Consider the following 25,869-nt stretch of genomic DNA (forward strand, 5'->3'; position numbering starts at 1 on the left):
ATCTTATCAAAACTAGGAAGCTTAAATAAATGAATACATGAGGAGACTGCAAAGTGAACACCCAGTTTCAGGTAATTAATTAGCTCCACCTTAGTCAGACCTAAGCAATTAATGCTGCTAAACAAAGCTAACATATAAATAAGAAATATATGTTTGCAGACATAAATGAATACATGCAAAAACCGCAATAAACCATAAATCACAATAGACGTAAATTAAAAAAAAAAAAAAAACATATTACATTATATATTGCAAATCTGATCTATAATTTAAACCTTTCGGTGCACGAGCATCAAGAAGCAGGATCCATTTAGCCTCAGCTGATAGTGCAGCAAACCAATCACCACCTCGCTCTGCTCTGTTAATTCTCTCTATGCCCCTCACGGACAACGTAGACAAATCACCGCCATGCACTTCTAAGAAGTGTTTTGATAAACCAGAGCTAGGTCTTTTATTGCTATAGAGATCAGTAGTCTCCACAGGGGCAGAAGCAGAAATATGTTCAGCTAATCGTTTCTTTAACTTACGTTATGTACAACCAACATAATATTTGCTGCATGCTTCACAGCTAGCTAAATACACTACATAAGTTGTTGAACAGTTTATAAATGTTTTTATCTTATAAATTTTACCATTATTATCCGAAAACGCTTTACAATTAAGGGGGTTTTACACTAAGCAATATCGCTAGCAATATCGCTAAAACGTCACCGATTTTGTGACGTTATAGCGATATTGCTAACGATATCGCTATGTGTGATACTTACCAGCGACCGGCTCCCCCGCTGTCCATCGCTGATCGCGCGAGAATGTCCGGCTCCATTTCTCGTCGGGCGCTTCCTGCTGAGACTTCCTGCTGTGACGACGAGCGACGCTGGACGCGGGCGGGAGGACGCAGGATCGCTGTGTGTGAAAGGTGAGTATCGTGCGCTGCGTCGCTGCTGCATCGCAGTGAGATCTTTCTGTATGAAAGCTCACTAGCGATCATTTAGCGATGCACCAGCGATCCTGACCGGGTCGGATCGCTCGTCGGATCGCTGGTGCATCGCTAAATGTAAAAGGGCCTTTAGCCATATATCTGCACAGATTACATCTGGAGGTACCACACCTAAATGAACCCACTGTGCTGAGCAACATATTACTGCTTCTAAGGGTGATATACAAACTTGGTGATAGCAAATTGCCCAAATTTGTGGATTTTCTAGCTGCAACGTTCACACCATTTGACAGAATTTCCTTCAGAATTGGATCCTGTTCCAACATAGGTATATAGTTAAGAAAAGCCTTTTTATGTTAATAAAATCCAGACTATATGGGGTAGAAAATGTAAGCTGATTTTTATCATCTAATCCTGGTTCATTATCCCCCAACAAATCTGATCTTGATTTTTTCGTAGCAATAAATAAAGCCCTCTTAAGAGAATATCCACCTTGAATGTTAAATTTAGGGGGTTATCATTCAGATATCTTTGAAAATCCACACAAGACATCTGTACATCTTGTTGTGAATTAGTACGCCAGATAATCACCAAATCGTCTAAGTATCTGGCGTACCAGCAAATTTTGTCACAGAAAGGGTTAAATGACGAATGAATATAAGTCTCTTCCCACCATGACATATATAAATCCGCAAAAGATGGTGAAAAAGATGATCCCATAGGGCAACCACACACCTGAATATAAAACTGCTTATTAAAACTAAAAAAAATTATGTTTAAGCAGAAAGTCTGCAACCTGTAGAATATACTCAGTGTGGGAAGCCTCAAAATCCCCATATTGTTCCAAATGGAAATTGAGAGCTCTGATAGCTAAATGGTGGGGGATATGAGAATATAGGGCTTCAACATCACAAGTAACCCAAATCGAATCTTTGGACCAAGACATATTTGACAGTGCTTGTAATAAGTGTTTTGTGTCTTTGATATAACCCACTGTTCTCTTAACAAATGGCTGCAAAATCTTATCCAGCCAGGCAGATAGTCTCTGTGTGCAAGATCCTATGCCAGCCACAATAGGACGGAAGGCAGGAGGAAATACCTCTTTATGCACCTTAGGCAGACCATGAAAAATAGCACACACAGGGTTTTCAGACACAAGATAATCAATCATTTTTCTGTCAAAAATGCCCAAAGCTTCCCCTTCACCTACTAAACATCTTAATTTCCTATTAATTTCTGATGTAGGATCAGCGTCCAATTTTCTGTAAGTATTACAATCTGATAACATACTCTGAATTTTTCTCCTTCGTCTCATTGGGGGACACAGAGACTGTGGGTGTGTGCTTCTGCCGTCTGGAGGCCGACACTAAGTGTACAAAAAAAGAGTTAGCTCCTCCTCCGCCGCATACACCCTCGCCCCTAGGCCGGGCGTAACTCAGTTTTTGCTTAGTGTCTGATGGAGGCACACGCAGTCTGGAGTTCCAGACTAGATTTTTTTTTTTTTTCCTCCCTTTTTTCTGTGAAGATAAGATAGGGGCGACGGATCCTATAGAGAGGATCCGATCTCCCCAAATCACCAACGGGCGACCACGTGTGAGTAACCCTCCACGTGTCCTCTCCCGCACCGAGGGACACATCTGGGACTTTTTTCCAGACATCTATTTTTTAACGAAAGAGGGGCAACGCGTCCTGATTAGAGGACTCGGTTTCCCCACAACTTCATCAGGAGCACGTGTGAGCAGAACCAGGGGTCAGCCTCCGCGTTGCTACTCTCCTACAACAGCAGTGTATGGAGGACCCGTCCACCCCTTGGTAGTGAGTCCAGGGGGTTGAATCGGAGGCGCAGGTGAGAGCGTACAGGGGGAAGAGGCCGCGAGTAAGACCGACAGAGCCCCCCCCCCCGCGCCTGCACGGCGGATGGCCCTGCTCACCTGTTTAGTATATGGGGGATCCGCTCCTGGAGCGCACCGCAAGTTGGCGCTGGTGGGTAGCGGTAGCCAGGGCGTTGCACCCGGGCTCCGCACGCCGCGTGTATCGCGGCCGGAAGCCCGCCGGCGGCCGCGGCCCCACTGCAGGAGGGCGCGAGTATCGCGCGAGGCCGCGCGCCGACTTCCGGTGGTAGCCGGAAGTCCCGCCCGCTGACTTCCGGTGGTAGCCGGAAGTCCCGCCCGCTGACGCGGCGGTGACAGCGGCGATGGTGGAGACGCGCGATATAGGGCAGGAGGTCAGAGGCGCAGATCCCGGAGAGACTTCCGCCCTAACACATCGCATCCACGCAAGGAGCCGGTGGGTGAGTGTAACTCCGTTTGGAGAACCACGCTGCTTGTCAGGGAAGAGGTTACCCTCCTCCTCCTTCTACTCTGCCTTCAGCCTGTGCAAGTATGTCTGCAAAAGGAAAAGCTCACTCTTTCCTTTACGCGGTTTGCGTGTCCTGTGGGGTCAGGCTGCCAAAGGCACAGGCGGGTAAATATTGTGAAGCCTGTGAGTCGGAGCGCGCCCAGGAGCCCCCCACTGTTTCTGAACCAAGGGGTCAGGACCCCCCGGAATGGGCGGTGTCCTTATCGCAGTCTATGCTGTCCCTTACAAGGGCAATTGAATCCCTTCAGGGCCCGGGCGGGAGCAGGGAGGGGGGTCTGCCAGCGGAAGAGAGCTCGTCCTCGTCTCAGGACCCTCCAACCATTAGAGGTCGCTCCAGTACCAGGCAAGCTCATATCAAGAGGGTTCGTTCTCCGTCGGCCGGACCCTCCGGGGCTTCGGCGGCGGGTATTAGGGCATCCCGTTCCCCGTCACTGAGCTCTGGGAGCGATCAGGATGAAGGAGAGGAGGAAGGAGCCTGGAATCTAGAAAGTCTGGGGTTCCAGGATTCGGTGGACAGTCTCATTGAGGCAGTCAACCAGACATTAGAGATCGAGGACGATGTGCCCACAGCCTCAGGTCACAAGGTCTCTTTTAAGAAATCCAGGCGACCACATAGAAGATTTGCCACGCATCCGGAGTTTGAGGAGCTAATCCAGAAACATAGAGATCACCCGGATAAGCGCTTTGCAATGCAAAAAGCGCTACAGGCAAAGTATCCGTTTCCTCCTGAGCTCCATAAGGCTTGGGTAGAGTCGCCAGTAGTGGACCCTCCCGTGTCACGTTTAGCATCTAGGTCGCTATTGTCAATACCCAGTGTTTCCTCTATTAAGGACCCAACTGATCGCCTCATGGACGGGCTTGCCCGCTCGGTATACGAGGCAGCAGGGTCGGCTCTGGCCCCCTCCTTTGCGGCGACTTGGGTGGCTAAAGCCATGGTTTCGTGGGGGGAAGCTCTGTATAAGGCCCTCCAGGACAGGGATCTGCCCGCGGAGGTCTTAGAGGTGGCAAATCAGATGTCAGGGGCAAGTGATTATCTTGTCAGCGCCTCACTGGACGCGGCCGAGTGTTCGGCGGTGGCAGCGGCGAATGCGATCGCCATTAGGCGTGCATTATGGCTGAGGCTGTGGAAAGCGGATTCTATCTCTAAAAAATCCTTGACCTCATTGCCTTTTCAGGGCAATCGATTGTTCGGTGAGAAGCTGGATAGGCTTATCTCAGAAGCCACAGGGGGGAAGAGTAGTTTCCTTCCGCAGCAGAGAAGTTGCCCGGCATTCAGGCAAACGCAAAGGCGTTTTCGACCCTTTCGTAGCCCCTGGGGGGGGACTCCGGCCAGGACATACTCCTCCGCAAACGATGGCCAGAGTAGGGAAAAACAAGTCTCTTACAGGGCCAATCCGCTGGGTAGAGGCCGAGGCCATTTACCCAGAGCGAAGGGGGCCAAGCCCCAAAAGCCTCCAGCTAAATGACTGGAGGCGCTCCGTACCTACGGACGACAGGGTGGGCGGACGCCTACTAAGGTTCAGCCACGTTTGGGTCGCAGTGACACGCGACACTTGGGTAGCAGAACTTGTATCGTCCGGGTACAAGATAGAGTTTGTCGGACGGCCACCACAGCGATTCTTCCGTTCGCGACTTTCCAAGACAGATTCGCAGGCGGAGAGTTTGTTACAGGCTGTAACGACGCTAGAGCACAAAGGGGTTATCGCCCCAGTGCCGCAGGGCGAAGAGTCGCAGGGGTTTTACTCCAATCTTTTTTCGGTCCCCAAAAAGGACGGGACTGTGAGGCCGGTTCTGGATCTAAAGATCCTAAACAGATTCATCAGGGTCAGGCGATTCCGGATGGAATCCCTCCGCTCGGTCATTGCAGCCATGGATCCAGGGGAATTCCTGGCCTCAATCGATGTGCAGGATGCATATCTGCATATTCCGATATTCCCCCCACACCAGAGGTTCCTGCGATTTGCGATCGGAGGACGTCACTTCCAATTCGTGGCTCTGCCCTTTGGTCTGGCCACTGCCCCCAGAGTCTTTACAAAGATAATGGCGGTGGTTATGGCCATCCTGCATGCACGGGGCATAACGGTGTTACCTTACCTGGACGACCTTTTGGTAAAGGGGCCGTCGTTTCAGGAGTGCCAGGACAATGTCAATATTACTCTGGATACCCTGGCCCGTCTGGGCTGGCTGATCAATTGGAGCAAGTCGTCCTTGATTCCAGCCCAAAAAATCGTGTTCCTGGGCATGATTTTCGACACCTCCCGGGGGCTGGTGATCCTCCCTCAGGACAAGGCGCAAAAAATCAAGCAAGGGATACGGAACCTTCTACAGCCGGGCTCCAGATCCATCCGGTATGGCATGAGTGTGTTGGGCAGAATGGTGGCGGCGATAGAAGCAATCCCGTTTGCCCAGTTCCATCTCCGTCCGCTTCAGCATGCGCTCTTGACAGCATGGGACCGGAGGCTGCTGTCTCTCAGTCATCGGTGCAAATTGTCTCCGCTAGTACGGGGTTCACTCCGGTGGTGGACTCGCGACTCGTCTCTGGTCCAGGGGAAGCCCTTTCCCCCGGAACAATGGTTGGTGGTGACGACCGATGCAAGCCTGCAGGGTTGGGGAGCAGTTTTCCAGAGTCACATAGCCCAGGGGCGATGGTCGGTTCAGGAGGTAATTCTCCCGATCAACATTCTGGAGATACGGGCAATACGATTGGCCCTACGACATTTCCAGTGTTTCCTGAGACACCGGCCGGTGCGCATCCAGACGGACAATGCTACAGCAGTAGCATATGTCAACCATCAAGGGGGCACGCGCAGCCAGGCAGCCATGCGCGAGGTCGGACTGGTATTACGTTGGGCGGAGAAGAACCGCGTGGTAATTTCAGCGGTGCACATTCCAGGAGTCGAAAACTGGGCGGCAGATTTTCTCAGCCGACAGGGGGTTGCGGCAGGGGAATGGTCCCTGCACCCCGAGATCTTTCAGCAGATCTGCCAACGGTGGGGGACACCAGACGTGGACCTTATGGCATCCAGAAAGAATGCCAAGGTACTAAGGTTTGTCGCTCGATCCCTCGATCCGCAGGCAATCGCAGCAGACGCACTGGTGCTCCCGTGGAGCCAGTTTCGTCTCCCGTACTTGTTCCCCCCGCTGCCGCTGCTTCCAAGAGTTATCAGGAAAATAAGGAGAGAGAAGGTTCCAGCAATTCTGCTGGCCCCAGACTGGCCCCGGCGGGCCTGGTACGCAGATCTGGTCCAACTAGTGGTGGACGTACCCTGGCGTCTTCCAGATCGGCCGGACTTACTGTCCCAAGGGCCGATCTGCCATCCGAACTTAGGGGCCCTGTGTTTGACGGCGTGGCCATTGAATCTTGGCTGTTAACACAGGCAGGATTCAGACGCGATGTGGCGGCCACGATGGTGAGTGCCCGAAAGCCTTCCTCGGCGAGGGTGTATCATCGGACTTGGGAAGTATTCTTCCGTTGGTGTAGGGATCGTGAAGTGGCTCCTCTGGTTTTTTCGATCCCCAACGTACTGGCTTTTCTACAGGCAGGGCTGGACGCAGGGTTGGCCCCGAGTTCCCTCAGAACGCAAATCTCGGCCCTGTCGGTACTTTTCCAACGAAAAGTCGCTTCCGTCTGGCAGGTTAGGACGTTTATGCAGGGGGTCGCACATTTAGTACCCCCCTATAAGGCACCGACGGAATCATGGGACCTGAATTTGGTGCTCAGAGCCCTTCAGGAGGCCCCTTTCGAACCATTGCAAGAGGTCTCCTTACCTTACCTGTCCAGAAAGGTCGTTTTTCTAGTAGCCATAACGTCTATTAGGCGGGTTTCGGAATTGGCGGCCTTATCTTGTAAACCACCGTTCCTAACCTTTTATAAGGATAAGGTAGTTTTAAGGCCAGCTCCCCCCTTCTTGCCGAAGGTTGTGTCTGCATTTCATATCAACGAAGACATCGTCTTACCCTCGTTTTGCCCGGCACCGGTGCACAGGGTAGAGAAGGCTTTGCACACTCTGGATCTGGTAAGAGCTCTTAGGAGGTATGTGGCGAGGACGGCGCCATTCCGCCAGACAGACTCTCTATTCGTGGTTCCAGAGGGACGGCGGAAGGGGCTCGCTGCGTCCAGAGCGACTTTGGCCAGATGGGTTCGCCTGACGGTCCAAGAAGCTTATCAAATCAGTGGCACGCCAGTTCCGGCAGGGATCAAGGCTCACTCGGCACGGGCAGTGGGTGCCTCATGGGCACTACGACACCAGGCTTCAGCGGAGCAGGTATGCAAAGCAGCTACCTGGTCCAGTTTACATACGTTTGTCAAGCATTATAACGTACATACCCAGGCATCCTCGGATGCAAGCCTGGGAAGAAAGATTCTCCAGGCAGCAGTTGCGCACCTCTAATCAGGGGCGCAAATTAGCATGGATTGGGTGAGTTAAGATCCCGCCCAGAGGACTGCTTTAGGACGTCCCACAGTCTCTGTGTCCCCCAATGAGACGAAGGAGAAACATGGATTTTTGTGAGTACTCACCGTAAAATCCTTTTCTCCGAGACGCTCATTGGGGGACACAGCACCCACCCTATCAGCCAGTTGGCTTTTACTTATTTTGAGTTTTACAAATCCTTGTACAAGGTTTAGGGTGGCCCCTTTTTCAGACATATAGTTTCTTGCCTGAGTTTAAGGCGCGTTCTCCTACTGCTTATGCACTAAACTGAGTTACGCCCGGCCTAGGGGCGAGGGTGTATGCGGCGGAGGAGGAGCTAACTCTTTTTTTGTACACTTAGTGTCGGCCTCCAGACGGCAGAAGCACACACCCACAGTCTCTGTGTCCCCCAATGAGCGTCTCGGAGAAAAGGATTTTACGGTGAGTACTCACAAAAATCCATGTTTCTCTCATATAAGGTATTATCCAAGATAACCAGAGAGCCCCCTTTATCTGCAGGGCGGATCACAACATTAGGATTACATGATAAATCATTTAAAGCCTTTTTTTTCAGCTTTTGTTAGATTGCTTACAGCTCCTATGTCAGTAGTTAGAATATCTTTTATTTCCTTCTCCAACACATCCTGAAAGCTGTCCATGATGGGAACCCTTGCTGAAGCAGGATAAAAGTCTGGATTTGGAGTTTGTATCGGTTTTCGGGTACCGTTACACCTAGCGACTCCTCAGCGATCCCGACCAGTGATATGACGCGGTCAGGATCGCTGGTGAATCGCTGGGTAGTCGCTAGTGAGCTGCCACACAGGCAGATCTCACTAGCGACATTGCTGGGGACGGGGATCGCTACTTACCTGTCAGACACAGCGATTCTGCTTCCTCCCGCCCGGCTCCACGCGTCGCTCGTCGTCGCAGCAGGAAGCGCCGCAGGAAGTGGACGACGAGGAATGGTCCAGCAGCTTCTCGCGCGATCAGCGATAACCAGCGGGGGAGCCGGTCGGAGGTAAGTATCACATGCAGCGAGATCGCTAGCAATATCGCTGTAACGTCACAAAATCGGTGACTTTACAGCGATATTGCTAGCGATATCACAGTGTGTAACGGGGGCTTTAGTTCCATAGATTTTACAATCTTCCTATTAGTATCAAGGTCCATCAAGGTTTTAGATGCTATCTGTTCAGTCAAAGTCATAGATAATGGAATAACAGGAAATTCAGACGCTGTATCAGCAATAGATGTTGACATAGTAGGAGAATCCTCCACAGATTGATGAAAGTGTTTTTTCACTGCTAACAAGCGAACAAACTTATTGACATCTTTAATAGTTTGTAATATATTGGCACGAACACTGGGTGCAAACTTGATTCCTTTTTCCAACACTTTAATCTGAGTATGAGTACATATATTTGCTGATAGATTAATAACGGAGTAATTAGACACCTCAGACAAAGCTTTGTCTAATATCTGCGGCGATGTAACTGTCTCTTGGGGTATCTTTTTTCTCCCCCTGTGCCTCTTCCCTGCCCTATGCCATCTCCGTTTTTTGACCTTGACGGTACCCCTAAATTGGGCACTCTAGCAGATGGAGGGGTAGGGGGATTAGTATCCACATCTGAGAGATCAGTAGTATCACCAACTGTCTCCTGATCTGTAACAAACTCCACTGTTTTATTTTGACATTGACCCTTCTTGTTCTTAAGAATAGGTTTGATTTTTCTTGGAGACTTCCAATTATAAACTTTATTTGTTTCATAATCAATACAATCACGTGAAAATTTGCTATGTTTAATACTAATAATCTTCTCTTTATTAATTCTATACAGCAATTTATCATTTTTGGCACTGAATTCAGGGTTCCCAGCAAAATCCTTCTATGAATTATGATATTCCATAATGGATTTTTCCAACTCAATGACCTTATTAGTTTCCTCTTTAATAATAAGTTTCATTAGTTGCAATGAACAATCCGTAAGAATTTTATTCCATTCAGTCATAAATGACTCTGGAAAAGGATATGTTGGTATGTTCCTGATTCTCAGACCTCTAGGGATCATTGATCTATCAACATATTTTTGCAAAATAGTTGAATCCCACCAGGTCCTCAGTTTTTGTAGCATAGTTTTTTCCAGATCAAAGAAAATATTATCCAAATCTGTGACAGCTGAATAATCAGAATTAGATTTGTTGGAGAACATAGAATCCAGTTTTTTAACTGGTAACTAACGAACACAGCGACGCCGCGCGCTGGTGAAGCTGTCTGTATGACAGCTCACCAGCGATCACATAGCGATTCACCAGCGATCCTGACACGTTGATATCGTTGTCGGGATCGCTGGTGAGTCGCTGTGTGTGACTCCAGCTTAAGGACATGTAATATCTGTCTGAAACGCGTAATGTAGCCTTGCCTGTCATGGTGGCTTATTAATATGATTTTAAAACCTTCCTAATAAATGTGAGTTTTATCTTTTTTTCACTAATTTTGGTGCTGGAGAACCCCCTCTTTTTTCCTTTGGATTTTTCTCACTAGGTCATTCAGACCATGATCAGAGCTAGGAAACCAGCTTCCTCCCGCATTTACCATAGGTACTGGAAAACATTTTTCCGATGGTGCGACATCAACAACGTTTTCTCAATGTCTTTCTCCCTTCTATCCATCCTTCGCTTCCTTCAATCTGGCCTAGACTCAGGCCTGTGCCTCAGTACCCTAAAGGGCCAGGTCTCAGCTCTGTCAATTCTTTTCCAGAGGAATCTGGCATCTATGCCACAGGTTAAAACCTTTCTCCAGGGAGTTGCCCACTTGGCCACTCTCCATCATCCTCCGATAGATCCATGGGATCTTAACCTCGTCCTTGGCGCTCTCCAAAGCGCGCCTTTCGAGCCCATTCAGGACGTTCCACTTTCACTCCTTTCATGGAAAGTGACCTTCCTAATTGCCATTACATCCATTAGGAGAGTTTCTGAGCTTGCGGCCTTATCCTGTTGTTCCCCGTACTTGGTTCTTCATCAGGATAAGGTAGTTCTCAGACCTATTCCCTCGTTCCTTCCCAAGGTGGTTTCTTCTTTCCACATCAATGAGGACATCGTTCTTCCCTCCCTTTGTCCCTCTCCTGTTCACGTGCTGGAGAAGTCTCTCCACAAGCTGGATGTGGTCAGAGCCATTCGAGTCTATCTTTCTAGGACAGCCTCTCTTCGTCAATCCGACTCCCTGCTTGTCATCTCTGAAGGTCGCCGGAAGGGGCTCCCAGCTTCCAAATCCACAATTGCTCTTTGGATTCGTTCTGCGATACTGGAAGCCTGCTGTTTTCAGGAGAGACGGCCCCCTCTGGGAGTGAGAGCCCACTCCACCGGAGCTGTAGGGGCTTTTTGGGCTGTCCGTCACCATTCTTCGGCCCTACAGATTTGCAGGGCAGCAACCTGGTTGTCCTTGCACACCTTTGCAAGGTTCTACAGGGTTCATACCTAGGCCTCGTCCGATGGAAGGTTAGGTAGGAAGGTACTGCAGGCGGCGGTAGCACACCGGCCGACCTAAGTCCTTTCTTCACGTTGCCTAAGTCAAGTTTCCCACCCTTGGGACTGCTTTGGAATGTCCCATGGTAACCTGTGTCCCCCAATGAAGCTATAAAGAAAAAGGGATTTTCTGGTACTCACCGTAAAATCTCTTTCTTGGAGCCTTCATTGGGGGACACAGCACCCTCCCTGTTTGTTAAGTTGTACCATGTTGGGCCTACGAGCCCATTGTTTGGTTGGTACATATTTTGTGAGTTCAAGTTGCTTCTCCTACTGCTTTTTTCACCAACTGAGGTACTTGGTGCCTGTCGGTGGGTGTATACTGCCGGGGAGGAGCTATTTTTCTTTTTTTGCCTAGTGTCAGCCTCCTAGCAGCAGCATACACCCCATGGTAACCTGTCCCCCCAATGAAGGCTCCAAGAAAGAGATTTTACGGTGAGTACCAGAAAATCCCTCTTTTCCATTTTTCTGCTTTCTGTCAGTGAAGGAGGTCTACATCAAGACAGATATTCGCCCTCTAACTGATCAGTGAACATCTCTCTTCGCTGACAGCAAACTGTGAGCTTGAACGTGTTGAGAAATCAGGAAGTTAAAAAATATTTGTAGTCTTTGTTCAGGTTTTCATTGCAGAGACCTCCCTTTATGTGAAGTTATAACATAATACATGGGGTGCATCCTGTAACTGCAATCTTGTTTACATATCTCAGAGGAGAAGGCTATGTATACAGTGGAGCTGGAGAGACACAAGAAGCAAAGCGCTGAGTTCAGGCAGAAGGTGGAGAAACTGGAGGATAAAGTGCTGTCACTGCAGGTAAGAATATAGGAAGATGCAACAGCAGATTAGTGAGTGCAGCTCTGGGGTGTAATACAGGATGTAACTCAGGATCAGTAATGAAATATTTGTACACAGTGACTGCACCAGCAGAATAGTGAGTGGGAGCTCTGGAGTATAATACATGATGTAACTCAGGATCAGTATAGGAACAGTAATGTATATACACAGTGATTGCACCAGCAGAATAGTGAGTGCACCTCTGGAATATAATACAGGATGTAACTCAGGATCAGTACAGGATCAGTAATGTAATGTATGTACACAGTGACTGCACCTGCAGAATTGTGAGTGCTGCGCTGGGCTATAATACAACACGTAACTCAGGATCGGTAATATAATTATTATTATTATTTATCTATGTAGCACCATTAATTCCATGGTGCTGTACATGAGAAGGGGGGGGGTTACATACAAAGTTATAGATATCGTTAACAGTAAACAAATTTACAATGACAGACTGGTACAGAGGGGAGGGGACCCTGTCCTTGCGGACTTACATTCTACGGGATAGTGGGGAAGAGGCAGAAGGTCGGGGGTGCAGCAGCTCTGGTGGTGATGAGGCGGCAGCTCAGGCGGTGGTGAGGCGGCAGAATGGTCATTGCAGGCTGTTAACTTTCCTGAAAAGATGAGTTTTCAGGTTCCGTTTGAAGGATCCGAGGGTGTGGATAATCGGACGTGTTGAGGCATGGCATTCCAGAGGATAGTAGAAAACACCGTGTGCACTACTGTAGTGGTGCCAAGTTAGGTTCCCAAACCATATATGATAAAATGAAAACCTGGCACTCAACTTAATGCTTGGTGAGGCAGTTTATTGTAGTACCAGAAAACGTTTCGGTCGATATAGACCTTCATCAGTTATGTGCTAGTATGTTTGAAAGTAGCTTGAAGGAGGGCGCTTTTTATGTTATTCACTGATAACGCCAGGATAATCTTAATAGTTGAAAATATCAGCGCAGCCTGTTCCTCCTGGACGTGGTAAACACCACTTGTGTTTACCACGTCCAGGAGGAACAGGCTGCGCTGATATTTTCAACTATTAAGATTATCCTGCGTTACAGCAGCATTCTGACCATTTGATTACTGGCGTTGGTACTACAATAAACTGCCTCACCAAGCATTAAGTTGAGTGCCAGGTTTTCATTTTATCTTTCCAGAGGATAGGAGATATTCGGGAGAAATCTTGGAGGCGGTTGTTTGAGGAACGAATAAGTGTGGAGGAGAGTAGGAGGTCTTGGGAGGATCGATGATTAAGTGAGGGAAGATATTGGGAGATTAGTTCAGAGATATAGGGAGGGGAAAGGTTGTGGATGGCTTTGTAGGTCAGTGTTAGTAGTTTGAACTGGATTCGTTGGGGAATTGGGAGCCAATGGAAAGATTTGCAGAGGTGGGAGACAGGGGAGGAGAGAGGAGTTTTAGTTGGGCAGCATAATTGAGGACAGACTGGAGTGGTGCAAGAGAGTTAGCAGGGAGGCCACAGAGGAGTGTTGCAGTAGTCAAGGCGGGAGATGATGAGGGCATTACAAGAGTTTTAGTAGATTGAGGACTGAGAACGGGACGGATTCTGGAAATATTTTTGAGTTGGAGGCGACAGGAGGTGGCAAGAGATTGGATGTGTGGTTTGAAGGACAGGGCAGAGTCGAGAGTTAAGCCCCCGTTAAACTGCTATATCGCTAGCAATATCGCTGTAAAGTCACCGATTTTGTGACGTAGCAGCGATATTGCTAGCGATATCGCTACATGTGATACTTGCGTCCGACCGGCTCCCCCGCTGATTATCGCTGGTCGCGCGAGAAGGTCCTGGATCATTTCTCGTCGGGCGCTTCCTGCTGGGCTTCCTGTGGCGCCGACGAGCGACGCGTGGACGCGGGCGGGAGGACGTCGGGATCGCCGCGTCTCACAGGTAAGTACCGACCCCAGCGATGTCGCTGGTGAGATCTGCCTGTGTGGCAGCTCACTAGCGACCACTTAGCGATGCACCAGCGATCCATATCGTTGTCGGGATCGCTGGTGCATCGCTAAGTGTAACGGTACCTTTACTCCGAGGCAGCGGATTTCACGTGCTGGAGATAGCGTGATGCCATTTACCATAATAGATCGGGTAGGGAAGATACGCGAGATGGAGGAAAGATAATGAGTTCAGTTTTGTCTACGTTGAGTTTTAGGAAGCGAGAGGTGAAAAAGGAGGATATGGCTGATAGACACTCTGGGATTCTGGACAGCAGAGAGGTGACATCTGGGCCAGAGAGGTAGATCTGAGTGTCATCTGCATACAGGTGGTACTGGAAGCCATGGGACTATATGTCCTAGGCCAAAAGTATAGATGGATAAAAGTATGGGCCCCAGGACAGATCCTTGGGGGACTCCAACAGAGAGGGGGCGGGATGAGGAGGTAGTGTGGGAGTGGGAAACGCTGAATGTGCAGTCAGAAAGGTATGAGGAAATCCAGGACAGGGCAAGGTCTTTGATGCCAAGGGAAGAATCTGTAGCAGTAGGCAGTGGTCAACTGTGTCAAAGGCAGAGGACAGGTCAAGAAGGAGGAGGATGGAGAACTGCCTGTTAGCTTTGGCTGTGAGTAAGGCATTAGTAATTTTGGTCAGGGCAGTTTCAGTGGAGTGGTGGGGGTGGAAGCCAGATTGCAGGATATCAAGGAGGGAGCTAGATGAGAGGAGGGAGGAAAGTTGAGCATGGGCATGCTGTTCAAGGAGTTTGGAAGCAAACGGGAGCAGTGATATAGGGCGATAGTTGGGTCAAGGTTTGATTTTTTGAGGATGGGTGTTATGGTAGCATGTTTGAAGGCAGAGGGGAAGGTACCAGAAGTTAGGGATAGATTGAAGAGATGGGTTAGAGCTGCAATGATCATGTTAGTGAGGTTGGGGAGCAGGTGGGAAGGGATGGGGTCAAGTGCACAGGTGGTGAGGCGTGATTTGGAAAGGAGATGAGTAAGCTCTCCTTCAGTGATGTTGGAGAGGGAGGTTATTAGGGAAGGGCAGTGGTCTGGTATGTGGAGTGGTTGGGGTGGTGGAACTGTAAAAGTTTGCCTTGTTTGGTCAATCTTGTTTTTGAAGTAGGTGGCAAAGTCATCAACAGAGATGAGGGGAGTTGGAGGTGGCAGTGGTGGGCGGAAGAGAGAGTTGATTGTGCTGAACAGTTGTTTTGGGTTGTGGGATAATGAAGATACAAGGTTTGTGAAATAGGTCTGTTTAGCAGAGGTGAGGGCTGATTTAAAGGCAAATGTAGCTTGTTTGAAAGCAGTGAAGTCATCTGGCAGGCGTGTTTTCTTCCAACGCCACTCTGCGACCCTGGATGCTTGTCGAAGTTTTTTGGTGAGGTTGTTGTGCCAGGGTTGCCTATTGGTTTGTCACACTTTGTCATGCATGAGGAGCGACTGAGTCTATGGCTGATGTGAGGGTGGCGTTGTAGAAAGCGGTGGCACTGTCCATGTTGTGGAGTGAAGATATGGAGGACAGAGGTAGAAGAGAGTCTGTGGATGTCTAGGTGTGTGAGGTTTCTGCAAGGATGTGCTAGTGGCTGGACATGAGGGGCAGGTGAGAAGGAAAAGGATGAGAAGGTGAGTAGATGGTGGTCAGATAGGGGGAAGGGACAGTTTGAGATTAGATGGGGAACAGAGGCGGGTGAAGATGAAGTCTAATGTATGTCCATCTGTGTGGGTGGCTGTGGAGGACCACTGAGTTAAGTCCAAAGGATGAGGTAAGTGACAGGAGGTTGGAGGCTGCTGGCTGGTGGGTGTCATTGGGGGTGGGGATGTCAGAAGAGAGAAAGTGGAGGAGCCAGGTGGAGAATTGGTCAATGAAGGCAGTGGCTGAGCCCGGTGGGCTGTATATGACAGCCATTTGGAGATTAGAGGGAGAGTAAATACGGACAGAGTGAACCTCGAAAGAAGGGAGGATAAGGGAGGGTGGGGGTTGGATAGGGTTGAAGGAGCAGTTTTTAGAAAGGAGGAAACCCACTCCTCCACCTTGTCTGTTGCCAGGGCGAGGAGTGTGGGTAAAGTGGAGGCCGCCATAACTCGGTGAGGCCGTGTCAGGGGGTGTCAGCCAGGTCTCAGTGAGGGCCAGGAAGGAAAGGTTGCGGGAGGTAAAGAGGTCATGGATCACATGGAGCTTGTTGCAGATGGAGCGAGCATTCCAAAGAGCTCCAGAAAGAGGGTGCGGGAGGGAGGGGGTCAGTGGCACAGGTTTTAAGTGTGAGGGATTGCGGTAGTTTCTGTTAGTGTGAGAAAGATATATGGGTGAGGATTAGTGGGATGTATGAGGCGGGGGGGGGGGGGGGCAGGATTGGGGGATATGTCACCAGCAGTGAGAAGTAGCAGAGAAAGGGAAAGCAGGTGGGTGAAGGAGAGTGATCGTCTTATATTGTATTTTAGTAGGAGAGGTCTGAGGTTAAGGAGTATGTCTGCAGATAAAGCGAGGTGGTGGGGTGAGAGGGAGGGGAAGATAGTTATTTGGTTTGAGGGTGCAGGGATTTGGGGATAATATAATGTATGTACATAGTGACTGCACCAGCAGAATAGTGAGTGCAGCTCTGGAGTATAATACAGAATGTAACTCAGGATCAGTAATATCTATGTACACAGTGACTGCACTAGCAGAATAGTGAGTGCAGCTCTGGAGTATAATACAGAATATAACTCAGGATCAGTAATGTATGTACAACGTGACTGCACCAGCAGAATAGTGAGTGCAGCTCTGGAGTATAATACAGGATGTAACTCAGGATCAGTAATGTGTGTACACAATGACTCCACCAGCAGGATATTGAGTGCAGCTCTGGAGTATAATACAGGATGTAACTCGGGATCAGTAATGTAATGTATGTACACAGTGACTGCACCAGTAGAATAGGGAGTGCAGCTCAGGCGTATAGTGCACTAACTCATTGTTAATATTATGGATCGCTACAAAATTAAGTGAATTCTATAGGGTTTATAATATTGATCATAATAAAAGTCCATATGTCTACAATAGCTGATGTACAATGGTTCAGTTAATGCTCCACACTGCAGTCATTATCATCTTTATTGATTCAATAAAATCTTTGCTCTAGGAAAGTTTAGATGAAGCAAACTGTGCCCTGGAGGCGGCCTCACGACTTACAGAGCAGCTGGACCTGAAAGAGGAGCAGATCGAGGAGCTGAGGAGGCACGGTAAGGGCATTAGGTTACACATTTCTGAATACCGCTTTGCTTTCTGTCAGATTAGCAGGGAAGGGGTGCTGTTCCACAGCTGCCAGTAGAAATACAAAATGGTACTGCAAGGGAAGTGCGACTTTTTAGTTCTTGATATTTATATATCCATGTATGTAGAAACTTCAGTGGAGATCCTGTGGACTTTCCCACATAACAGCCTCAAACTTAAATGCATTTTATTGTGATTTTATACAATATCAGCACAAAGTAAGAAGTATTTGTGAAGCGTAAAAGAAACTATACAAGGTTTTTTACTATACAAGGTTTTACAAATATAAATAGACAGTTATGATGTGCGTTTGTATTCAGCCCCCTGAGTCAGTACTTTATAGGATCCCCTTTCTGCTGCAGTTTTTTTTAGGTCCGTTTCTCCCAGTTTTGCTCATCTATAGGTGACATTTTGCTTCTTTGCACTCTCGCTCAGTGAGATTGGATGGAGATGTCTGTGATCATTTCTTTTCTCGTCTTGTCACAGACTCTCTGGGATTTGGGACTGGACGGTGACTGGGTCATTCACATATATGAATATGCTATGATCTAAACCAGGGGTCTCAAACTCTGCAGAGTAAATGGGCCGCACATGAAAAAAAATTTAAGCTGGAGGGCCCCTCATTCCTTTCAAACTTAATACAGTACAAAATTATTGTTAAACAATTGTCTATTTGAACTACTATAACAATTCTATATTACTGTACTATAATACTGCTATGTTTGAACTTATGTAGGGGCAGTTACAGCACAGGTGTGGGGGCAGTGCACCTGTATGTAGGGGCAGTTACAGCACAGGTATGGGGGCAGTGCACCTGTATGTAGGGGCAGTTACAGCAGAGGTATGGGGGCTGTGCACCTGTATGTAGGGGCAGTTACTGAACAGGTATGGGGGCTGTGCACCTGTATGTAGGGGCAGTTACAGAACAGGTATGGGGGGCAGTGCACCTGTATGTAGGGGCAGTTACAGCATAGGTATGGGGGCAGTGCACCTGTATGTAGGGGCAGTTACAGCACAGGTATGGGGGCAGTGCACCTGTATGTAGGGGCAGTTACAGCAGAGGTATGGGGGCTGTGCACCTGTATGTAGGGGCAGTTACAGCACAGGTATGGGGGCTGTGCACCTGTAAGTAGGGGCAGTTACAGTGCAGCTATGGGGGCAGTGCACCTGTATGAAGGGGCAGTTACAGCACAGGTATGGGGGCAGTGCACCTTTATGTAGGGGCAGTTACAGCAGAGGTATGGGGACTGTGCACCTGTATGTAGGGGCAGTTACAGCACAGGTATGGAGGGCTCTGTACCTTTTATGACCACAGCACACACATACACAATGTCGACAGACCCCACTGATCGGACAGTCGTCGCCTATAGAACGGTGTGACAACCCCTGCAGTGAGCCTGCTGTGATGAGAGGCTGATTTGCTCCTGCTCCGTCCACAGCCAGAACTTTACATCCAGTCACTAATCCCGACAGTGAGCGGCAGCACAGCTCTGCAGGAGCAGCACAGGTGACACAGTGCAGCGCGGGTAATACAATCGTGCAGTTATTAACCCCTCCATAGCCGCCCCGCTGTATAATATGGAGCAGTCCACAGCCGGCACCAGCACACAGCGTTGTATAAAATGTACCTGAGTCCTCTCACACGCGCTGGGTGAAAGCTGCAAACTGCTCCCACAGGACCTTCAGTGATGACGGTCATGTGATCAGTCACATGGGAGGGAGGAGTCACGAAATGGGATGTTTTTGTTGTGAAGAGGTTGTTGGGAGTCTAGTCACAACGGAGCAGCGCACTCCTCTCTAGCATAAGATATTGTGGGGCACCGCTGGCTGCAGAATCCTGCCTCGGGCCGTATGTTTGAGACCCCTGATCTAAACCCTCCATTGTGACTCTGGCAGGATGTTTAGGGTTGTTGTCCTGCTGGAATGTGAACCTACGCCCCAGTCTCAAGTCTTTTGCAGCCTCTAACAGGTTTTCCTCCAGGATTGCCCTGTATTTAGCTCTGACCAGTTTCCCTCCCCCTGCTGAAAAAAAGGCTTTACACAGCAGGATGCTGCAACTACCGTGTTTTAGGGTATGGGGATGGTGTTTTCAGGGTGATCTGCATTGTTCGTTTTCCACCACACATAATGTTTGCAATTATCACAATAAGTTCTACTTTGGTCTCATCTGACCCAGAGCCCCTTCTACCACATGCTCACTGTGTTCCCTACACGGCTATTTTCAAAAAGGACATCTTATGGATTTCAAACAATAATATTAGTTTTATTTCTATAGCGCCAACATAATCCGCAGCACTTTACATTTTAGCGGGGACTTGCACAGACAATAGACATTACAACAGACATAACAATATACACATAGATCAAAACAGATACCAAGAGGAATGAGGGCTCTGCTCGCACCTTACAATCTATTCGGAAAAAGGGGAGACACGGAAGGTGAATGGTAACAATTGCTTTCATTGTTCTGACCAGCCATAGTGTAAGAATCGGGTGTTAATGTAATGCTGCATGAACCGGTTATCAGCTTAAGTATGTAACAGTACAGACACAGAGGGCTATTAGAGGGAATCTGTCACCCTTTTCTTCGAATATGAGCTGCCGGCACCGACATCAGGGGCTTTTCTACAGCATTCTGTAATGCTGTAGATAAGCCCCCGATGTAACCTGAAAGATAAGAAAAACACTTTAGATTATACTCACCGGAAGGCCGGTCTGGTCCGATGGGTTTTGCGGTCCGGTCCGACGCCTCCCATCTTCATACGATGCCGTCCTCTTCTTTCCTTCCTGTAGTGGCTCTGGCGCAGGCGCACTGCTCTGCCCTGTTGAGGGCAGAGCAGAATACTGCAGTGCGCAGGCGCCAGACCTCTCCCGACGCATGCGCACCAGTCACCAGACCTGAACCCAATTGAGATGGTTTGGGGTGAGCTGGACCGCAGAGTGAAGGCAAAAGGGCCAACAAGTGCTAAGCATCTCTGGGAACTCTTTCAAGACTGTTGTAAGACCATTTCCGGTGACTACCTCTTGAAGCTCATCAAGAGAATGCCAATAGTGTGCAAAGCAGTAATCAAAGCAAAAGGTGGCTACTTTGAAGAACCTAGAATATAAGATGCATTTTCAGTTGTTTCACACTTTTTTGTTAATTATATAATTCCACATGTGTTAATTCATAGTTTTGATGCCTTCAGAGTGAATCTACAACTTTCATAGTCATGAAAATAAAGAAACCTCCTTGAATGAGAAGGTGCGTCCAAACTTTTGGACTGTACTGTATGTGTGTGTATATGTATGTGTGTGTATATATAATATATATATATTTATACCATTATACCGTATATACTCGTGTATAAGCCGACCCCCTAATTTTGTCACAAAAAACTGGGAAAACTTATTGACTCGCGCATAAGCCTAGGGTGGAAAATTCCGAAGCTACTGCCCTTACAATGCTGCACAGTGAGCGGCCCCTTACAATGATGCACAGTTTTTAGTGGCCCCTTATAATGCTACCGCTGCCTCAATTAAAATAAAAAAAAACCTATATACTCACCTCGTCCCTGCTGCTGCAGCTGCTGCTCCTCAGCGTTGCCGGCTCTGCAGTGACTGTTCAGGCAGAGAGCGCCTGCTAACTACGTCATGGCACCCTCTGACCTGAACGTCACTGCCAGAGGAAGCAAGCAGCAGAGCGACGCACAGCGGTGGAACGGGGGACAGGTGAATATGAGCTGTTCATTACATATGCGCATATGTAATGAGCGGCACCACGTGACCGCTGAAGCAGGAAAAACAGTGCGGAGAAGATGGAATAATCACGGGGGGACTGCAAGAGACATGCTAGGAGAGGTGAGTATGATCTCCTACACCCCCGCCCAGCCGACCCCGGTATATGACTCGCATATAAGCCGATAGGGGGACTTTCAGCCCCAAAAAATGGGCTGAATATCTCGGCTTATACGCAAGTATATACGGTATGTGTGTATATATAAGCTACTGAACCCGTTCTACGCCCGGGTGGCGAGCATTTATATTGGTATATTGTCTCCATCCTGGTATGTGCTGCTTCCATCCTGCGCCCTAATCTTGCCATGTGCTGCTACCATCTTACGCAACCATCCTGTCATATGCTGCTCTCATCGTGCGTCCCCTTCCTGTCATGTGCAGCCCCTATCCTGCGCCTTCATCCTGTTTTGTGCGCCTCCATCTTGTCATGTGCCCCCATCCTGCGCCCCAATCTTGTCATGTGCTCCCATCCTGCGCCCCCGTCCTGTCATGTGGTGCTCCCATCCTGCGCCACCATGCTGTCATGTGCTGCTCCCATCCTGTGCCCTCATGCTGTCATTTGCTGCCCCCATCCTGGTATGTGCTACTCCAATTCTCCGTCCCCATCCTGTCATGTGGTGCTCACAAATTGCCTCGGCAAGCGCAGACTGCGCAGGCGCCGATTCCAGTACCACAGCCCGCCCTCTCCTGACATCACGGCCTTATTTCAGTAATTTCCGCCCACCAACAAAATGGCGCCTGAAGTGCGCTATACGCATGCGCCATTTCTGATGGAGGATTCATTTCCTGGCCTACGGCCCGAAGAGACCCTGCAGCAATACCGGATAGGTAAGTTGTTGTGCCGGAGATCACGATATGTGTTCAGTGCTTGCACATACCGCGATCTCCTGGGCCACAATCCTCATCCCCGGATGCGTAACTCTGTGGGGTCCAGACTGCACAGTCTATGAAAGCTTCGGACAGAGTGACGCTCCTACCGCCTCAACACATTAACCTAACTATCCCTTTGTGGTACAGTCAAAAGCTTTACCATAACCAGGTTCCCCGCATCATGTTCCCACATGCTTTATGCATCCATTAGCCCTCTGTGTCTGTACTGATACATACTTAACATTATGGCTGATCCAAACAATCAGGGCAACTGTTACCACCCACCTTCCGTGTCTCCCCTTTTCCTCATAGATTGGAAGCTTGCTAGCAGGGCCCTCATTCCTCTTGGTATTTGTTATAATCTATGTGATTATTGTTATGCTGTAATGTCTATCGTCTGCGGAATATGTCGGCGCTATAGAAATAAAATTATTATATATATATATGTGTGTGTGTGTGTGTGTGTGTGTGTCACTGACATCTATATATATCTATGTATTCAATATGTACATACAGTGCCTTGCGAAAGTATTTTCCCACATATCATGCTTCAAACATAAAGATACCAAATGTAAATTTTTAGTGAAGAATCGCCAACAAGGCCGCCTGTGCAACCTGAAGATATGGATGAACTCTTTATGCATCAAATGGCCAAGTTCTCCCAAAAATATGACATAGTTGTCATGGGAGATTTCAACTATCCAGACATTTGTTAAGAATCTCTCTCAGGCAAAACTAACAGGTCAAGGAAATTCTTATCCTCTCTTGCTGACAACTTTATCTTCCAAAAGGTAGGGGAGAAAACAAGGGGAAGGGGAACTGCTACCTTGGATCTAATCCTTATAAACAGGGAGGAAATGGCTGAGGAGGTAAAAGTGGCTGGGACCCTAGGAGGTAGCGACCATGCTATTTTAGAATTTTGGATAACTAGAGGAGGAAGACTCAGACTTCAAGGTTAGATTTCAGAAAGGCAGATTTTAAGGGATTCAGAAAGAGAATTGGAGGGATCCAATGGATGGATATCCTTAAAGACAAAAATGTCCAGGAAGGATGGGAAATCTTGAAAAATGAAATTCTCAAAGCACAATTGTTAACAATTCCGAAAAGAGGGAAGAATAGGAAGCATTTAAGGAAGCCAGGATGGATGAACAAAGAACTTAAGCACATGCTAAAAAGGAAGAAAAAAATGTTTATAAAATGGAAAGAGGGAGGCATAGCTAAAGAAGAATATAATGCTGTCTGCAGAACCTGCAGGGCACAAATCAGATTAGCTAAATCTGACAATGAATTGAGGCTTGCAAGAGATGTCAAAAGCAATAATAAAGGATTTTGGGGATATGTCAAAAGTAAAAGAAAAGTCAAAGATGCTATAGGATTTTTACAGGATGAAAATGATGAAATGGTAAGACAGGATGTTGAGAAGGCCAAACTTTTAAATTCCTATTTTGCATCTGTTTTCTCTCAGAAAGGAAATGTGACATCAACTGTTCTTCACTGTCCTATTAAGGGAATAGAAGAATCCAGGATATCTATAAACAGAAAGATAGTGAGGAAACACTTAGCTAACCTAAATGAATTCAAGTCTCCAGGTCCAGATGAATTACACCCCAGAGTACTGAAAGAGATAGCAGAAGAAATTTTTGAACCCCTCTCCATAATCTTTGAAAATTCTTGTAGAACAGGAGAAGTCCCAGAAGACTGGAGAAGAGCAAATGTTGTTCCTATCTTCAAAAAGGGGAAGAAGGTGGACCCAGGCAACTATAGGCCGGTGAGTCTGACTTCTATACCAGGAAAGATCTTTGAACAAATTATTAAACAACATGTATGTCAGTACCTGGATAAGAATGAAGTGATTAAACAGAGTCAGCATGGGTTTGTAACTAGTAAGTCATGTCAGACTAACTTAATTTCCTTCTATGACGGTATCACTGATTGGGTGGATCAAGGAAATGCTGTAGATATAGTATATCTTGACTTCAGCAAAGCATTTGACAAAGTATCTCATACAATCCTTATTGAAAAAATGACTAAGTATGGAATGGACAAGGCAACTGTTAGGTGGATTCATAACTGGCTTAGTGATCGGCCCCAAAGAGTGGTCGTAAATGGCTGCACATCCAGTTGGAAGAATGTCTCAAGTGGGGTACCACAGGGCTCTGTCCTGGGCCCTGTATTGTCCAACATCTTTATCAACGATTTAGATGAAGGAATTGAGGGTAAACTCATTAAATTTGCTGATGACACAAAGCTAGGAGGGATAGCTAATACTAGAGAAGAGAGAGGATTCAAAAAGATTTAAATAAACTGGAGAAGTGGGCAGCAACTAACAGAATGGTTTTTAACAGGGAAAAATGCAAAGTACTACATCTGGGCAATAAAAATGAAAAAAGCATATACAGAATGGGAGGAATAGGCCTAAGCAACAGCACATGTGAAAAAGACTTGGGTATACTAATAGATCACAGACTGAATATGAGTCAACAGTGTGATGCAGCAGCAAAAAAAGCAAATGCAATTCTAGGATGTATTAACAGAAGCATACAGTCTAGATCACGTGGAGTCATTATTTCCCTCTACTCCTCTTTGGTCAGACCTCATCTGGAATATTGTGTCCAGTTTTGGGCACCACATTTTAAAAAAGACATCAACAAACTGGAGCAAGTTCAGAAAAGAGCAACCAGAATGGTGACCGGTCTGCAAACCCTGTCTTATGAGGAAAGGTTGCAGGATTTGGGATTGTTTAGTTTGCAAAAGAGAAGACTGAGAGGAGACTTAATAGCTGTCTACAAATATCTCAAGGGCCGTCACATTGTAGAAGGATCAACTTTATTCTCATTTGCACAAGGAAAGACTAGAAGCAATGGGATGAAACTGAATGGGAGGAGACACAGATTAGATATTAGAAAAAACTTTTTGACAGTTAGAGTGATCAATGAGTGGAACAAGCTGCCACGAGAAGTGGTGAGTTCTCCTTCAATGGATGTCTTCAAACAGAGGCTGGACAGACATCTGACTGGGATGATTTAGCGAATCCTGCTTTGAGCAGGGGGTTGGGCCAGATGGCCCAGGAGGTCCCTTCCAACTCTGCGATTCTATGATTCTATGACAAGTGGGACACAATTGTGAAGTTGAACGAAATGTATTAGTTATTTTAAATTTTTGTGGAAAGTCAAAAACTGAAAAGTGGGGCGTGCAATATTATTCGGCCTCTTTAACTTAATACTTTGTTGCGCCACCTTTTGCTGTGATTACTAATCTGCGTCGAACGCAACAAGTTGCATTTTGTTGCAGTCGGCACAGCGTCAAAACGACGCATGCGGAGGCATCCGCATACATCCACTTGGGCTGCGTACTCAGTGTTAAAGATAGGGTACACATGCAGACGTAGGCGGAGCTGAAGGAAGAGATGCGGCAGTGGGCAGGGCTTCACAGAGGAAGAAGGCTGCCATCCACAGCCCTGCCAAACGATAGTGTGAAACCAGCCTAACATGAAAAATTGTGGAAAAGTTCATGGGGTATGAATAATTTTTCAAAGCACTATGTACAGTTGGTATAATCTGGATATCTCTTACATATGTCTTGCTGGTATAACAAGCATTTTCTCAATGCGCAATCTGAGAATATTATTTTCCCGCGTTCTTGTGATGACCCGATCAGGCTGCTGATCTTTTATTCTGTTCTTTGCTGTATCTGTCGCTGCCATCTTCCGGACGACACTTGCTCTGGGGGCTCACCCATCGTCTGGGTGATGACTTGTGTCTTGCAACCACTGGCAGCACTCCATATTGTATTACTTCCACCCCCCCCCCCCCCCCCTTTCCTGGCATTTTTTGGAGAGATTAGATTAGATCCGGGCACTAATTGTTTTCTCTGTGAGATTTCTTTTCTGAGTGTTGACATTTCTGATATTCCCGGCTAGACGGGAAGTTCCATAATATAAATAATGTTTATTCTGCAGATTAA

At 47.6% G+C, this 25,869-nt stretch overlaps 1 protein-coding gene across 1 annotated transcript in view; it reads left to right on the forward strand.

The window, feature by feature from the left end:
* The window catches only part of TRIP11 (thyroid hormone receptor interactor 11), a 108,996-nt gene that overhangs the window by 74,173 nt on the left and 8,954 nt on the right, over positions 1-25,869 (forward strand). Inside the window, exons 15-16 of the mRNA XM_073578154.1 lie at positions 11,937-12,040; positions 17,129-17,228. Of these exons, the coding sequence (XP_073434255.1) occupies positions 11,937-12,040; positions 17,129-17,228 (204 nt within the window). The remainder of the gene's footprint in view (positions 1-11,936; positions 12,041-17,128; positions 17,229-25,869) is intronic.

The sequence above is a fragment of the Dendrobates tinctorius genome, unplaced genomic scaffold, assembly GCF_039654945.1.
Source record: "Dendrobates tinctorius isolate UK_male_01 unplaced genomic scaffold, ASM3965494v1 ptg000058l, whole genome shotgun sequence".
Classification (NCBI taxonomy): Eukaryota; Metazoa; Chordata; class Amphibia; order Anura; family Dendrobatidae; genus Dendrobates; species Dendrobates tinctorius.